General features: G+C 42.7%; 1 protein-coding gene across 2 annotated transcripts in view; it reads left to right on the forward strand.

Annotated features, from left to right (window-relative positions):
- Positions 1-18,175, forward strand: part of FAM135B (family with sequence similarity 135 member B) — a 1,359,155-nt gene that overhangs the window by 968,135 nt on the left and 372,845 nt on the right. For both annotated transcript variants that reach the window (XM_078686705.1, XM_078686706.1), the window contains one exon: positions 12,636-12,775. In XM_078686705.1, the coding sequence (XP_078542831.1) occupies positions 12,636-12,775 (140 nt within the window). The remainder of the gene's footprint in view (positions 1-12,635; positions 12,776-18,175) is intronic.

The raw sequence follows: 18,175 nt of genomic DNA on the forward strand, positions 1-18,175 counted from the left end.
GGGAGCCTAATTAGTGACATCAAGGTCCCATAAGTGACCTGCACATGTATGATAAATACAGAGCACTGCATGAGCCCGCCAGCAGGACCGGGAGATGATTGTCTCATTCTCTCGCAACCCGTAATATACAGCGACCTTCATAAAAAGTAATGGGATTCCTGCTATAAAGAATTATCATGGGCCACAGCCTGCAACAAAAGAGGTAATTTATGCAGTGGACTGTGTAAAAAATTAAGACCCACCTGTTCAGGGAAATACAAAGGGATCAGTCGCAACTGCACATCTCTTTCATGCTCTAATGAGCACTTGTTCTCTATGCAGTATCTAAAAGGGTCTCTTTTAACCCTGCACTGCGCGGGCGATTGTTTTTAATCATGTTTCAGTAGGAGGCTAGTTCATAAAGGATGCTATATTGAAAGGTATGATTCAGGCGGGTTCTGGGAAAACGTTTTTCATTACCGCTTGCTACAAAGTACTGGCGTCCTTGCGTAGAAAGGTCACGGCAGCCTCTCGGCGAGCTTTATCTTTTAAAAAAAGGGCTTGGTAATATCTTTCTCTCAGAAGGGCTGGCTAACTTTCAACCTCAATAACCTGCCCTTATAGAAAGGGCATGTATTTATGGCAGAAATTTAGACACAGGAGGGAAGAGATGGGATTTAGACCTCCCGTGTACTGATTGGTTTTGAGGTGGCAAAGACTGCAAATCGTAAGATTACAAGCTTTTGGGCAGCCCAACTCAAAATTACAATGCACAAAAAAGTGCAATATAACTCACAAATATTTGTGCATCATGCAATGTGGACTTTGCATCTCTTTGTAAATTGATGCACAAACCCAAAAAGGGGGGCCTTTCGTTATTTTTTACTGCAATCTCTATCCTTTTTTTAGGGATAGAGACTGCAATTGGGGAAAAAACATTTTTGGAGTGGTAATGCAGGTATATAAGCCTGCTGTCCCCGCCGGCCCCGCTTCTGGCATCCTCAACTCCTTAGTGGGATTCGCAAACAGAATACTGCCTCATTGATGTTAATTCTGAAGGGCTCGCCATATGGTATTAAATGGTAATGTTTGTGTAGACAGATTTTTATATCCATTGCAGTGCAAAAATATTTTTAGGTCACAAACAAGCTGCTGTGCAAAACAGTGATGGTGTCCTCCGTATGCTTTTCCGAAGCAGTCACAGGATCAAGGGAAAAGCCATTAATTTCCCACATGGGTCGACATGGCGAATTTCGAGTTGGTTGCTCATTAAAAGGTGGTTGAAAGGCTGTTTATTAAAAGGTGGTCTGACTTAGGATTTCATCCACCTTTTAATGAAAAATCTGCTTCTGTGCATTAAAGTTCTGTTGTGTCTTCAGGTCGAGAGACGCTGCCACACGGCGTTCATTAGTGCAGTAGAACGAGTTTGTACTTTGCAGTGTTTTAATATAACCTCCATGACATGTCTTTGTTGGTTTGCTAATAACATTGGATCTGTTTGACAAATCTTTACGAAACCTTCCAAATAAGTGCTCTTTTTTGCATAGTTGTATCATTGAAACTTTCGGGGTGAGCTGTCAAGTGGAGGCTGAGAAAAGGTGGAGTCCCAAAATGCGAAATCCCAATGCACTTTGTTGTAAAGGTCTTCAACCCAAACAACATTATACCTAATTGGGCAGAAAGCTAGATTGTTTGTGATCCAGAATGTGTGTCTTTTGTGATTTGGTGTAAATCAGTTTAATAATTTAGGAGAAATTAAGGTACAAAAATATTTGTATATCTGGACAATTGGGTTTTAGGCACTCTTGTGAGAGTCCCACGACCTCAACGTATTTTTTTTTTAGAGCATTCTGATTGGCGTAGGGGTTTTTTATTCCCCTTGGACCTCCTCTCTGCCACAGGAGTGCACTCCTGCAGTAGCGACTATTATGATTAGCTGGCCACAACATGAAAGATGCTGTGGCAGGTCTTGAAGAATTAGTCCTCTGTCATACAGAAGTAAAAAAAAAATTAAGGGGGCAAGGTAGTGATGCCCTACCCCCCCCCCATGCCCCCCCCACCTCTTGCTGCTAATAGGCTGGTTGTTCTGAATTCAAACCTGAAACTTTCTACTAATTATAATTTTGGCTCTCTGTTTTCACGAATTTGTTTACAGCTAAATACATACAGAAAAATATCCATTACTCTGTCTGTAGTTATTTTTACCTATGGAAAGAAACAGAAAATGGTCTTCGCTTGATTGATCTTTGAGGCTGTCTATCATTTCAAATCCAATAGCTCCGCAGATTGACACCCAGGAGTGTTTTAAAAAGGGACAAGCAATCTCACCTAATAAAGATTTAAACTGCTTTCAACATATACCAAAATGCTAGGGTCATATGAGTATTTTGTATAAAAGTGGCATCTTATAGGTCTTAAACCCCTGAGGCATGTAACTGCAAGCTTACAGCTACCAGTTAAATAAATGTTGAGATGTACTAGGTTCAGTGTTCTCAAAACACAAAATAAATACGACGAAGACATAAAAATGCAAAAAAAAAGATAATTACAGATTGAAATGTCTAAACATAAATACCATAAAAGCCTAATTGTAAACAGCCAGGAAATAATGAGAGTCTGCTCTGGATGTTCTGCTATCTTTCCTCGTTTACATTACCCACAAATGTGGCTATGTGAAAGTCACAAATGTGACTCTGAAAAACATGATTTCGGTGAGTAGAGGCAACATGGGAAGACCCTGATTCCCTTCCTGATAGATCACATGGTAAAATAAAGCTTGGCATTTCTCACACACACCTGCTAAAGTCAATCCTGAGCTTTGGTTAACACAGAAGTAACCAACCTAGTTAACAGGAAAGTGAAAGCTTTATTCGAAATATCTTAAGTGCCTGAAGCTGGATATGGGTGTAAAACCATAAGCTACAGACCAATCAGTCCTTAATAAGGACTTTTCAATCCGTTTTAAGAGCCCTGCTCATAAAATAAGGCTTTTTTATTTTATCTGTAATATGCATCATTTTCAATAAATTATTCATAATAAGTAAATTACACTTGGACTGTTGTCTGCATGAAATTTGTTCCCACTTTACAACCATCTCTTAATAGACCCAGAGATCAATGGATTCAAGTTGATGGAATCTGGTGTCATCTAGATATAAATATCCTTGACCCTCAGGAAAGCTTTATCAATATCTCTGAGTTAAGAAACTAGGAGGTAGATAAACCTGAGTGCAATCTGTGTTCTGTTGAAAAGAAAACGGAATGACATGCCTCTGTTCTCCTTATACACCTTAAACAAAATGATCAACAGGGTGCAACCTTGAGAGATCAGCAGCCTAAGAATGTTGGTGGAGATCAAATTGGTGACAGATAGTAAAGATCAGAAAGAAACCAAATGTATGTTCAGTTATATTTATAAATGCTCCATGATCAGCCACACTTTGCCATAAAAGTTAAAGACCTTGAAGTCTGAAATGTTTTTGGACATCTGGATGTAACAGAGGCCTCTTTATGAGAAGAGTTTTGTGTGCTATTTCAAATGCACTAGGTGCGCAGCACAGCTGTAGTCAGGTGCTAAAGAACTGTATTTAAGGCATTAATGTATAGTAGAAGTTAAGAGACTGTGAGTAAAAATCACATAGACAGTGTTACCAAGGGCATCTGTTCTGGTAGTGAAAAAAAAATAGTTCATGTTTGGTGTCCTTGGAACGGTAAAATAAATCCTAACATATGGTAATGTCAGTTTTGAAATTGCAATTTCGAAAATGCGACTTTTAGAAAGTTGACGATTTTCTACCTGAGCCATTTGGTGCATGCAGCCTGTCTCTGGATCACATGACTGGGTGAAGTTGACAGTTTGGCTGTATGTACTCCTCCTGGACAGCCACATACAATGGGGAACTCAGGTGTACCTGGATGGGCAATCACTGGCAGGATGGGAAGGAGAGTCTGGATACAGCCTCACTTACACTTCAATAGGCTGTGCCCTGCTTCCACACAAAAGGCTGCATACCCCCTGTAGTTAGTCTGGATCCAGGGCCATGAAGGCAAAGTCCTTTTGCACTTCAAAGGCATGTTTCTAGAAGCTTTTCCCCAGTTCTAAGGCAGAACTGGGTATAAATATTGGGCCTCAGTCACCAACTCTTCAGTACCCTCTGAACCTCTGGATACGCTGTCTGGAAGAAGGACAGCTGTGCTGGTGAAAGGACTGCCACTCCGCTGGACTGCTGCTCCTCTGAAGGACTGTTGCCTTGCTGTGCTGACCTGCTGACCCGTGTCTGGGTGAGAAGGAGTGGACCTGCATCTGTCTAACCCAGGACCCCAGAATGACTACAGGGGATAGTTGACTGGGCTCCTGACTTGAGGCTCAGGGACAGAAGACTCCAACAACCTCGACTCTAGCACTTGTACTCTGCCATCTGTGAGTCTATCCTGCCAAGTGGTACCATCCCAGTCCTTGACTCTTGGAAGTGGGCGTAAGTTGCTTTGCCAGCTGCTGTGGTTACCGTGGAACCAGTGCATCTCTTCTGCTGCATGGCGCAACCCCGAGCAGAACCAACGCATCACTGCCACTGTGTGGACCTCCACCATTGCAAACACCTGCTTCACAGCCTGCCGCCTCATTCGAACCGCCACTGTGCATTGCATTTTAGCCCCAGGCCTTTGCATACCTCATCAACAGCAACCTCATTGCTGACGCTGGGCTCATCATCGTAGATTCACAGTTACTCAGAACCGACACATGACCCGACTGTGTGACATATATTCAACATCGTACTTTGCATTGCAAGCTCTTGTTGATGGGATCCTCAATGCAGGGCCTTGCAACGCAGCCTCACTGAATCTCGGAACCGATGCATTGCTTCGGTTGCATGACACATCTGTGACACAAACACTCTGATTGGATTTTTGTTATTTGGTCTTGTTCTATTGTCTAAATTGGTATGGGATACTTTTGTGGTGTGTTGTAACTCTGTTACTGTTTGAAGTGTTGCACAAATACTTTACACATTGCCTCTAAGTTAAGCCTGACTGCTCTGTGCCATGCTACCATAGGGTAGAGCACAGGTTAATTTTGGGTTGATTTGTGCCTCACCCGGACAAGAATTGTATATACTGCTTGGTCAGGGTTCACACCCCAGTCAACCAACAACCCAATTTCTTACATGCGCCATTCCTAGTAATGCACCATTTGATATAAAAATCTGCTGTTGCTGTACTCATAGCACCTAGGTGGAGTTGGGAAGTATTTTGGTGTCCATAAATGAGATCATTGTTATTTATTTTATTGTTTATTTGTACTGCTTGATACATTCTTATTGAGCAAGAGTGAATTATTAGTAGGGGTGAGTCTGATTTACGTAATTTGCTTTTGTGTAATTACATGACATTTCAGAAAAATTGTGCGAAATTGCACATAATTACACAAAATGTGGCACTGCCATTTGGCGCTGTATTTTAGGATTAAATTAGTCTTTGCACCCAATTTGTATCAAGAATGCATTTTGCGCTAAAAGAATAGTGCAAAAAATATGTTTTCTGCAAATAGTGGATTACTGCAAATGTCACATAATTACGTGATGTGGCATACTAACATGTTTTCATGAACTTCAGGTAAGGAGAATAACCTTAAATGACCGAAAATACATTAACTAGATCAGCATAACACACAATTTGTCCAGACCAAATAATTGCCCTATTGCCATTGAGTGTACTTTTGATTTTAGCGGTGACCAACGAGGAGACAATCCTTTTGGGTATGTTATTATATAAATCTACCAAACTCCTAAAGGACTTAACATCCAAGTGATTTGGCGGTGAAGCGGTCATACACACAACAGATGAAGGAGAACATGTACGTCAAATAAGTCTTTGCAAAAAAGAAATAGGTTCTTCAATTTTGCAGCAGTACAGACATTTTCAAATGTAGTCACTTTTGATCATGTTGCCAGCAAATCAATGTTCTCCACACTGATTCTCATGCAAGATAAGGTGACTGTTAGACCTGACAACCTTAGAGTGGTCTTGACCCCAACTTTTTGCTTCCGCTTCCACTTTTCTGACCTTTTTTGCTGGTATTAGGACTCTGCCCAGTTAACACTGCTAACCAGTGCTTGTGCTCTCTGCGTGAAACATGGTAATATCAGTTCATCCTCAATTGGCATGCTTAATTTACTTATAAGTGCCCATTAAACTGGTAATACATGTACTCATGGACTGTAAAGTAAACGCTAGTAGTGGGCCTGCAGCAGTGATTGTGCCATCCACTTAAGTAGCCCTTTAACCTTGTCTCAGGCCTGCCACTGCAGAGTCTGGGTGTGCCGTGTACACTGTAATGTCGACCTGGCAAATTAAACATTTTGATGTCCCAAACCTCCCTTTTTTTAGATGTAAGTCACCCCTAAGGTAGGCACTGGACAACCCAGAGGGCAGGATTGCACTGTATTTAAAATGCAGGCTATGTACTTTTAAATTTTATATGTTGTTGTAGTGAAAAGTCATTCTTCATTAAAAACTGACTTTCTTCAGGACCTATGTATGAAGGTGATAAAGGAACACTATATGAGGTGTATACGTTCCTATGTGAAGCACTCGCTAAGGTGCATTACCTGTAAGAGGAGGATTTCCTCTAAATTTGTACTTCCAGTTTTAAATTCGAGGCCTGACTGAAACTAGTTGACCACACCGGACGTGGGAGACCATAAGTCCCTCCAACCACGTCCATAAGCCTCATTTTAACACTGCCAAGGGCTCATTAATAAATTATCCTTTGGATTCTGGGACCATTAGGACAGTTTTTAAACCCCACTCTTAACACCATCACTGTAAACAGACGTTGCAGCACACCTGTGGCACACTCGGTGCCTCTGGTGGGGCCCGAGGATGAAGCATGCCACCAGCAAGGTTGGTGGGTGAGGGTCTTCATAAAAACTAATATGTTTTTCTGAGACACACACAACCTGAGCTTCACAAGTATAGCTAGCTCCTATTGATTATTACTTTGTCCAAAAATGTTAGGACGTAACTGCGGCCTTACACCGGCCCACTTTGGCTGCCAAAGCAGCAAGAACCACTGTGCACAATGCTCTGGAGGCGTAGGGTGCAACTCACCCCTCCCTCGTCATGGAACAAAACAAATGGCCCCACATTGCAGCTGCCCGCGCTCGCGGTGCAGATGTGATGACCCACTACGCACTTGGCACTAACAGTGCCTTAGGAAGCCCTCCAGTGCCGCTCTCAGCACCACAAGGCGGCCAAAGGTAAGTAACACTGGCACTAACTGTGCCCTCTGAGCACTGACTATGCTCTCGGTGTAGCCTCCACTCACCGTGGCTCCTCATAGACACCTCTGACCTTCCTTAGGTGGGGGCAGGCATCGACACTGTGCCTTGACAGGCCCCCACTCCCAGGACTCTTCCACGCCAACTGGCGCAAGCAGGCACAACAGGGCGTTTTGGGGGAGCCCCCCTCACCGGAGCTCCTCGCAGACAGGAATAGCAGCTTGTAGGCACCGACAGTGTGCCTGGCAGGCTCCGTCTTCATTGCAGAAGCTCTGCCCCTGATCAGGCAGACTTGCTTGACTTCTGACCGGCACATGGATCGAAGTCTCCTGCTCCTTGGCTCCCTCCTTTGGGCTGTGGGCTTCGGACGTCCTCCAACGTGTGGTAGGCTCCCGCCTACCACTTGGCCCAGCTCCGACCTGGAGCACACACGGAGTGAGGTCTCCATCAACCCGGCTCCCTTCCGGTTTCCACTGCCCGCTTCTTCCGGCCCTGCCCACAACCAGGCAAGATGCCTGACTTCCTGACCGTGCCGCGGCAGTTCCTTTCGGCGACTCGTGACAAATGCGGGGCGGGTTCTTGCTTCTTAAATGCCGGCCAATGCGGGGTGGGCTCCTGCTTCAAAATGCTTGCGCAGGCGGGGTGGATTCCCGACCAACAGCAGCACGAAAGTGTGGGGTAGGCTCCCGCTTTTCTCCAGCAATGCTGGGGAATCCTCACATCGGGAATACTACTGAAGACTTTGCAGCCAAGCGCTGCCTGCCACCAGCCCTCTTCCTCGAGTAAAAATATAGCGCTGACAAGGTGCTGCGCCCCCAAAGGTTTCAGGGCAAAGGCTGGGCCCAGGCAGGCCAACTCACAGGGCCCTTCAGCAGGGAGGCAGTCCCTTGTGGCTGTTCCTCCTGGATTCCAGGAGCAGCAAGACCCAAAGTCACAAGGAAGCCCATTTCATGGGGTCACAGCCCCAGTACTTACACTCCCAATCCTTTAAACTCCTAGGCAGAGAGTGTCTGTGCCCACCCAGAACCAGTTCTGCCTCCCCTTGTGTGACTTCCTGGCAGGAGGTGGAGACGGCATGGTCAGAGGCAGACCAGGCCCTTTGAGGTGCTAGGAAATCTCCTCCCTCTTCCCCAATTGCAGTCCCGGACTATTCAGCCCTTTCCTGGCCCACCTAGACTATCTGGAGCCACTCCTGCTCTCCAGCCTTCTGTCATCCAAAACCCATACAGGCAACCCACATTCCAGCAGAGGCACACGGGATGGCTGAGCAAGGAAATACCTACTTTCTAAAAGTGGTATTTTAAAACACAGAATGTAAAAATCACCTTCACTAAAAGATTCTGAGTTTAGACATACTAAACTTTGCCACGCTGCTCCTCTCATATCAGGAATTACCACTGAAGCACCTAATATGGAATCCCCAATGCATATCTATGAGATACCAAAATGGCTGTTTGTCACTAACAGGACATGTCACGCACTTATTGTACATGTCCTATCTTTTACCTACAATGCACCCTGCCCATAGGGCTAGCTAGGGCCTACCTGAGGGGTGACTGACATGTAGTAAAAGGGGGGTCACAGACATGGCACACACTTTAGGCTCCACTTCACAGATGCAATAACACTGCGCGCACAGGCCCTGTAATTGCAGAGGCCTCAGGCAGGTTTGAAAGGCAACTCCAATGGGTGGCGCAATCAGCACAGCAAGCCCACCAGTAGCATTTAATGCACTGCCACTGGCTATCCGAGATACCACTTTACAAGGGACTGACAGGTAAATTAAATATGCCAAACAGGTGTAGACTAATCTTACCATATTTACCTCAGAGTGCACATGCACTTTACACTGGACAGCAGCACTAAAGTGCCCAGAGTCCTAGAAACACCAACACCAGTCAGAAAAAAGGCTAGGAGGAAGGCAGAAAGTTCAGGGATGACCCTACAAAAACGGCAAAGTCCAACAGTAGCCAAGCAAGACATTGTCCATAAATTGTAGAACCCCAGAGCACACCTCCTTAGCTATGTGGCGCAAAGCGGTGGACTTCTGCTGTAATACAGAAAAAGAGATATATAAATTGAGAGGCTGCACTGAGCAGCACACACAGATATGGAGCCAATGTACTTCAGGCCTGAGCTTAACCATACACCAACACGCCTGTCATTTGAGCTGTATGGTATTGTGGATAGTGTCTTGCTCCTGGGGGGGGGGGATTGGGTGGGACTGTCAATATCACATATTTTCTTCTTCTTATTGGTTGCCCTTACACCTTTGTTTTAGGCATATTTTAAGAAATGTATAAAAGAGTTATAAAAAAAATGGATACATTACCTTCAAAGTGCTCCACACAGGAGCACTAGATACCTTACTGAACTGCTGAAAATGTCAGGTGGAGCCAGAATATTCAGCAGCAAATATGTTCTCTTTTGCTAGAACCTCTGAAATTCGAAACAGTTCTCGCGCAAAGGCAATCATTCTGAGGAGCTGCACACTCAATCTGGAGCTCCTTCCCAGACACTTAAGAATGGTCCCTTAAATATTCTCCTTCAGAAAGCTACTCAAGAGTTTCAAATTCAAAAATCCTTACTGTGCCACATGTTTAGACGAACTGCCCCTCCCTTACCATATCCCATTTACCCCCCATATGTCATATCACTACACTGATGCTTTAAATGCTAACTTCTTGTATCTCTCCCAGTTCCACCAGTTCACATCCTCTATTATGTTAAAACTGAAATGATGTTTACTTGTATGCATATAAAATACTGTAATTAAATAAATAATAATGTCATGAAACAGCATTGTAGAACCAATGTCAGGACCACTTTTTAGGAAATTAACTTTTTTATTAGAGGAGAGGTTTTTCCTGCTTTCTAGCTCTCAGTTGCTAGTTTTTTTTGTGGTATTCAAAAGTTAACTGATCACCATGAGGATTTACATTTATCAGTGTCTTGTTTTCACAGTGATGTGTTTTAAGTTATTTAGCATTGCTATTTATACGTAGTCTAATATTGAAGACTGTGCTTCTATCCCACCAGCTGGTACTGATTATGCGTCATATACACTGTTTGAGCTCTGTAAAGTCTGGTAGGTACCCTTTGTGTAATGATTTCCAGGCAGGTTCCGCAGGAGCGTCAGGAATCCGAAGATAATCCACAGCCCTCCCCTACGGCCTTCCGACTCTATCAAACACTAGAGTACCGAGAGGCTCGCCAGGGGAAAACAGGGAGACAAAACAAGGAAAGGTGGGGGAAGAAAATAACTTGACTGTAATCTTCTGCGTGAAGTGGTATAAACACTGCAAGGACTTCTGTTGGACGTGGGGGCTGAAAGAAATATACAAGCTTTCTAACCACAGTTAACATACACATAGAAATGTAACTTATTTTCTGTACATGACTTTACATACCATGAATGTTTTAAGCTAAGCTGTAGAACAGATGTGTAGTAGCTGTAAGGTTCGGCTCGAGCTAGTATTGGAGAACAAGAAACAATAGTAACTGCTCTATTATTGCCATGAGCATGTGTAATACTGTTCTAATTTGCAGAGCTCTCACATTATAACCTGTAGAAGGCTCCTAAACGATCATCTATATCGAATTGGACTGGACAAGAATCTGATGATAACACCACTGTTTTGTCTGGAAGTCTATGATACAAAACAGATGTCTATTGGGTCTCAATGTAGAAATATTCCAATAAAAAAAGACATGAATGTAGCGCACAGCGCTGTTACCGTGATTCTGCGTTGTGAAGTAGAAATTCTGCACCCCACACGAGTCCACGCAAGTATCCCCCAAACACACCTTTGAGGATGGCCAGGAACACAGGAAGTGAAGGGAATAGCTGATTACGGCCAAGTAAGAACATACGAGCAAAATAGGATAGGGAACCCACCGGATGGCGGAGACAAAGCCCGGCCGCCGGGTGGTAAGTACAGGAAGCAAACCTAAATACCTAAAAGTTTACCCTGCTGGACGGCGGAGACCAAGCCCGGCCGTTTGGTGGAGCATGTAAGTGTCAGGGCTAGCTGCTGGGAAATGTAGCCCGGCCGGACGGCGGAGAACAAGCCCGGCCGTCGTGCGGAGCAGGTAGGTAATGGGGATTGTCGGGAAAGGCTGCCCGGCCGGACAGCGGAGAACAAGCCCGGCCGTCGGGCAGAGAAGGTAGGTAAGGGGGATTGCCGGGCAATGCTGCCCGGCCGGACAGCGGAGAACTAGCCTGGCCGTCGGGCGGAGCAGGAGCTAAGAACAAGGTCCCGTGCAAAAGTATAAGTAACGGGACAACAAGGGGAGCAGAAAAAAGCCTAAGCAATGTAGGATGGAGAAAAACCCGTCCTCGAACTGAAACCGGAAAGACCAACAGGAAGTCAGGCAAACGGTAACAAGACGGAACTGCAACAAACGGAGTTCGACGCAAGAACGTAAAGCGTCGCTCCAAGGGCTCTGGAAGCATTTAGGGTGTTTTCTCTAAAAGGGACAGTACGTCGGGATCTCGGGACATGACACTTTGGTTTCACCGTAGTAACTGATTACTGGATGGGATTGGTCTAAGGGTAAGAAGCTAGTTTTGTGAAGCAGCCTCCCTGCTGCCCTAATTACTGGTTTTGTTGTTATGTTCTTTGGTAGGCCTTGCTTTCCTCCCGCACATTCGTTTGGAAAATCTCTTGGTAATACCTGTGATATTAGTGATGTCAACTCGTTGCAGCCCTACCGTCTCACTTTCACTGTAGTTCTGGGATGGAGATACACAAAAATAAAAGTACATTTTCAAAAGATTCAAGCGTGCTTTTCACCTTTGTGAACACAGATCTTCTCCCGATGATCAATGCTTTTATATCTAATAGTAGTAGGACTCTTTAGTGTTAATGATATCTGATTTAGTGTGAAAAGGAAACTCCACTTTTAAAATGAATTTTGGATCCACTTTAAAACTCAATATTGACGTTTGGTGCAAACTCCAACTTCTCCATCAGTGATGTTTCAACATAAAGCCTGTCTTCAACCCTGTACTCAGTTTCATTAACGTGTCATATTCTTTCTGAATACATTTTGAAACATTGTACTTGTAAAGGTAATCCCCAAATCTTCTTTAAGTAGTTTCAGTCGAATGATGTTTTACCAATTTACTTGGCAACTATCAACAGGTAGCTTCATCAACTCAAATGATAAACTCAAACATGTTACTTTGCAAAAAATGCTGGGCCATACCTCATGGGAATATGTTTGGTCTGGGCGAATGAGAAGTGAACAGTCAGTAATTTTAACTCAGAGTGAAACCATTTTGAAAGATGATTTGTAGATATGCCAAATGACTGTTCCACTTACTGAAAATCAAGCTTTATAAACCTAATTGACATGCTGTCTTTTTTTCAGATGATGCTGACCCTTTCTCTCCCTGTATCTATGAAAACAATGTATACAGCAGAATATTTCAGATTTTGTACCGGAATGAAGAGATTGTAATGAATGAATCTATGATCTTCAAGGTCCATTTACTCCTGGATATTGAGAAGGTATGTTTTTGGGAATTAATCTTTTTTTTACCACAGCAAATGATTCAGTATAATTTCTAAATGCAAGCGATCCAGTAGTAATGGTACTTGGAGTATATTTTAGATACTACGCAAAGAACTTGTAGCAAAACCCAACTCTGTGTCAATAACTTCAATACACTTTATAAATGTCATTTTTATACTGAATAGGTTTTCATTAAGCAGATATATCACTTTAGGTTATTTAAGGGGAATAATCACTTTTCAAGGTTGTCTATTCTCCAGCTCGAACAAAAGGATGTAAACAATTACAGCAAAGGCATACTGAATATAGTCTAATGTTCAAATTTCCCTGTTTGTGTATTACACCATCAGTACATGTACTTTGACCACTAATGTTTAAAGTCAGACTCTCCACCCCATTAAAGCATGTCCACATGAGCTAAAATTACATACATTGACTCTATAAATGGCATGGCTGGCTCATGCAGATACAAAATGAGCGGGTCTAGCTTGTAATAGTACTAAAACTACGCTGTGAAGTATGTCATAATTTTGTCACTCGCGCAAATACTCAAAGACATATTTTTGTACTTTTACTTGAAGGAAGGTAGTAGTAGCTTATGATTGTGTTAATAAGAAATAGTGTTTCTGCGCATTGTGAATTTAATCAGTGTATATGAGTTGCACAGAGTAGCTGAGTAATCACAGATTTTGTGCAAATGGGAAATGCGGTAAACACATTTTTACCAGTATTTCAGAATGTCCGCCCCTGGAATTAATAATTATGTTTTTTTCTTTTAGTACTCCAGAGATATTTTACAGTTAGTTCTGTATTGCCATTCTACTACTACGGTCTGGGAAAGTGCATTATTATTAGTTGGGCAGCATGATAGTACACCACAAGTAACATTTTTACAATATTTATTAGGTCCAGTAAAGGGTTTAGTAATTCAAACACCTGGTAGCTATGGCGGAGCTGGCAGGCTTAATTTAAGAAAATTAGTAAAACATTTAGAAGTTCCAAAACAGTTAAAAAGTTGAAAGCACAATAACATTCCCACTCTAATGTTTCAAAATAGAGTATAAGTTATTTACAAAATGTTCACCAATCTAATAAGGGGAACTGGAGATATGAATTTAAAAAGTTTTTTTAAAAATAAGGTCATAAAGAGTTAAGCGGCAATTGCAGTAATCCAGTTGCTTTTGATTGGGACCTGGGCATGATTTAGGCCGATTGGGATGGAGTGCTGGTCAGTAACAAAAACAAAATAGTTTTTTTCTAGTTGGAAGTTTTGCCTTTTGATTTTGTCTCCGAACTGAAAGTCAAAAATCTTCAGTAGGGCAAGGCAGCAAGCTGTGTCTAAAAAGAGCTCCAGGAGGACATATAGCCGTTGGATGAGGTTCCGGTGAAGCTACTGACTTCTTGTGGGAAAGCTCTGAATGGGTGAAATAAAAAATTGGCACCCAAGGAAGATTCCTCGCTGGCTTGATACTTTGGATGCCTTTGTCAAGTGAAGATTTCCACGTTCAGACTTACCCCCAGATTCTTCATTGTCCTCTTTTGCGAGTCCTTAATAGCGATTATTAAGGAATCGCTATTAAAGACTAGCAAAACGGGATGCATGTAGAAATCGCAATTTATTTTGCGATTTCTACTGCTTCCTTATTTGCGATTCGCTAATTGCTAATCGCAAATAAGGAATGGCTTTCCCATTCATTCCTATGGGCCTCAAGGCCCATAGGAATGAATGGGGAGTCATTGCTTATTTGCGATTAGCAATTAGCGAATCGCAAATAAGGAAGCGATTTCAAGGGTGCCAGGGTGTCCAAAGGACACCCTGTAGCACCCTTGAAATGCAAATGTACACTAGTGTTGCGCACACACATGTCCAAAGGACATGTGTGTGTGTAACATACAACTTAGAAAAATGCACTAAAGTGCATTTTTCTAAGTTTTCGCTATTTACCACGAAGTTACACTTTGCGGTAAATAGCGGCCCGATATTGCGAATTCGCAATTTTAAAAAGGTTCATGAATAGCATTTAAAGAATCTCTAATTGAGATTCCTTAAATGCGATTCTTTGCAATATAGCGATTTCTAGTATAGCGATTTTTGCATTTGGGATGATGAATCCCAAATGCAAAAATAGCGCTCGCAAAGGGCCAGATTCTCAGAATCTGGCCCTTTGTGAGCCGATTTCAGTATGATGAATCTGGCCGTTAGTCACTTATTTGGAGCTTGTGGGGCAGTTCTGCAGGCTATAGCCGAACAGAATTCCACAAGGCCTGATACCTTTGCCTCTATGGCCCTCTGAAACACATTTGCAGCCGTTTAAAAACTCCAAGGAGGAGAAAATTAAATCTTTGGTCCAACGCCAGCGATCCTTCGTCGTATAAAGTTGTCAAGTTTGTCTCACTCCTCCGGAGGACTTTGGAGCCAAAAGGTTTCCAAGTTCCCATTGTCAAAACCTACGGACTCAACATTGTGTCATACGCAGACAACACCCAACTCATCCTCTCCCTATCCAACGAACCCAACACTGCCAGACACAACTTTCGAGAAGGCAGGGAAGCAGTCGCAAAATGGATGAAGAACAGCTGCCTACAACTAAACACCAACAAGACAGAAGTACTCATCATGAATAAGCAAGCTTATGTTATTCCTACTTCTCTCGGTCCTCGCCTTCCAGGCCAGGAGTGAGCCACACTTTTCTCCATATTCAAAATTGTGAAGCTTGCTAACTTCCCACTTATCTTTGTTTACCTTATCAGCTCTAGCCTTAAAATCTATCTGTAGCTGTAACAGCTCTTTTTCAAGTATGGGAATCCTGCCTCTTTCTTCCAAGACGGCTAACTGCAACTGTAATTCCTTCTTTTTGATTAAGTCGAGGACCTTAGTATTCTCTATTTTCTCCAGTTTTCTTTTTAATGCCATATGTGAACCAAGGATACCCCTAAGATAGGATTTCAAAGTGTCCCAGACTATTTGCTCTGAGGCAGTCCCAACGTTAACTGAAATAAATTCTAAAAGACTAGCTCTGATTTTGGTTTTAATCTCGTCATCGAGAAGAATAGTTCTATCCAGGGTCCACCTGAACTCCGAGGAGCTAAGCTTGAAGTTGATATTTAACTCCACAGCAAAGTGATCGGACAATCCTGTGGGAATGTGTGAGACTGAAGTAACGTCAGGCACAAAAACACGATCTAGGAGAAAGAAATCTATTCTGGAGTACTGTTTATACTTCTTACTGTAGAAGGAGTACTCCCTGAGGTTGCCATGTTTTACTCTCCATACATCAATTAACGAGAAATCTTTCATGATATTTTTAAGAGCTAGGAGGGATTTATTTGGGGGATTATATTTAGCGTTTGAAGTACGGTCCAGCTGTGTGTCTAATAGAAGATTAAAGTCCCCTCCTAAGATGACTGGAGCTGAATGTAGAATAATATGTTCCTCTAACTTCTGAAGATAATCTGGGCTGTCCTCATTTGGACCATAGTACACAGCACACTGAAAAGTGAAACTTCCGATAGAGAGGACTGCCACCAGCCATCGACCCGATCGATCGGTTTCCCAGTTCTGAACCTTAATCCCCCTGTTCGCACGCACAACTAAAGCTACTCCTCTAGTAGAACCCCTCTGTTTAGAGCAGAGAACTTCCTGTACCCAACTAAGTTTTCCAAATATTTGAGCACAAATCTCCGCCTCAAGATGAGTTTCTTGCAAAAGGTATATATACGCCTCGGTATTTTTTAGAAACTCACATATTCTTTGTTGTTTCCTCAAACTTCTTATACCATTCAAATTCCAGGAAAGGAACTTATTGTTGGAGACTGTATTAGGAATCATCAGAGACTATGACCAGACCTGCAGCTAATAGAAATTTCTGTTTAAGCTCTGTGTTGCAAAATAGCAAATTATGGCATATGAGGACATTTTTATATGATTTTTTCCCCTCTCCCGAAGGCAAGAAGATTCATGGAGGAGCTCTACCACGAAGAAAATAACTGTGGACTAGAGGAGCTTGAAAAGTGGTGGGATCAGAGAGAGCTACCCCAGCTGAGTGAAAGTGACATAGCTTTCCTAGGTACAGGGATTACTGAAGGAGAAATACGGGCCCAGATAAAAAAGATGTTTAGGAATAAGGCCTCTGGTCCGGATGGTCTGCCATCCGAGGTGTATAAAGATAATGTGGAGGAAGTCTTAACACCCTTATTAACTCTGTTTAATAAAATCTTCCTGCAGGGAGATCAAGCACCACCATCCTGGTCTGAGGCTACGATTACCTTGATAGTGAAACCTAATAAAGATCCCAAAAAAATAGAATCGTACAGGCCAATTTCCTTGCTTAACTGTGACCAGAAAATATATTCCGGAATACTCGCATCTAGGTTGGCAAAAATAATTAAATCTATTATCAATTCGGATCAGAGGGGGTTCATACCTGGCCGTCAACTTAATGAACTCACGTTCCAAGTTCTAGGAGCAATAGATATAGCAACAGACAGGGGGCTGCCACTTGCTATCGTTGCGATCGATGCAGCAAAAGCCTTCGATCAGGTGAACTGGTCATTTTTGTGGAAAACCATGGCGAAGTTTGGGTTCCCGAATGTATTTATCGAGGGCATTATAACATTATATAGGAATCCCCGGGCCAAAATCTTGGTCAACGGTTGCCTTACAGACTGGTTTAACATCTCAAGAGGAACAAGACAGGGTTGTCCCCTGTCTCCCCTCCTTTTTGATATATATATTGAGCCCTTTGTGTGTTCCTTAAGATCAGATCCAGTAATTCTACCTTTTAAAATAGGGGATTTGACGCTTAAGACAGCATTATATGCTGACGATCTCCTCCTATATACGTCCAATCCGGTTGAGGCTATCCCTAGGCTGTTTGAGTTAGCGGAGGATTTTGGCGCTGTGTCTGGATATAAAATAAATAAAGACAAAACAGACATTATGAGCTGGAACAATACAGTACAGATACCTGAAGCTAAACAAAAAATCAGGTACCTAGGAATTTATGTTACCCATAATTTGGATAATGTCACGAAAGTAAGTTGGGAGACTGTAGTAAAGGAAGTGAGGAAACTATTGACCAGATGGAATACCTTGCCGCTTAATATCTATGGTAGAGTCAATCTGGTCAAAATGATCATCTTGCCGAAAATCACCTTCCTATTTAATTCCATCCCCCTCAATTTCAAAAAAACAGATATTGCTAATCTCCAAGGAAGAATTGGTTCCTTCATCTGGGCAACTAAATCTCCAAGGATCGCCTGGAGGAAATTGAGAAGAGGGTTGAAGTTGGGTGGGCTGGCTCTTCCTGATTTGCTTCTTTATTGTTATGCTTTTCAGTTTAAGAACTTCAGACTTTTAGCAAATAAACTTGATTCTTCATCTCAGGGTAAACTCT

The sequence above is a fragment of the Lissotriton helveticus genome, chromosome 4_1, assembly GCF_964261635.1.
Source record: "Lissotriton helveticus chromosome 4_1, aLisHel1.1, whole genome shotgun sequence".
NCBI classification, from domain to species: domain Eukaryota; kingdom Metazoa; phylum Chordata; class Amphibia; order Caudata; family Salamandridae; genus Lissotriton; species Lissotriton helveticus.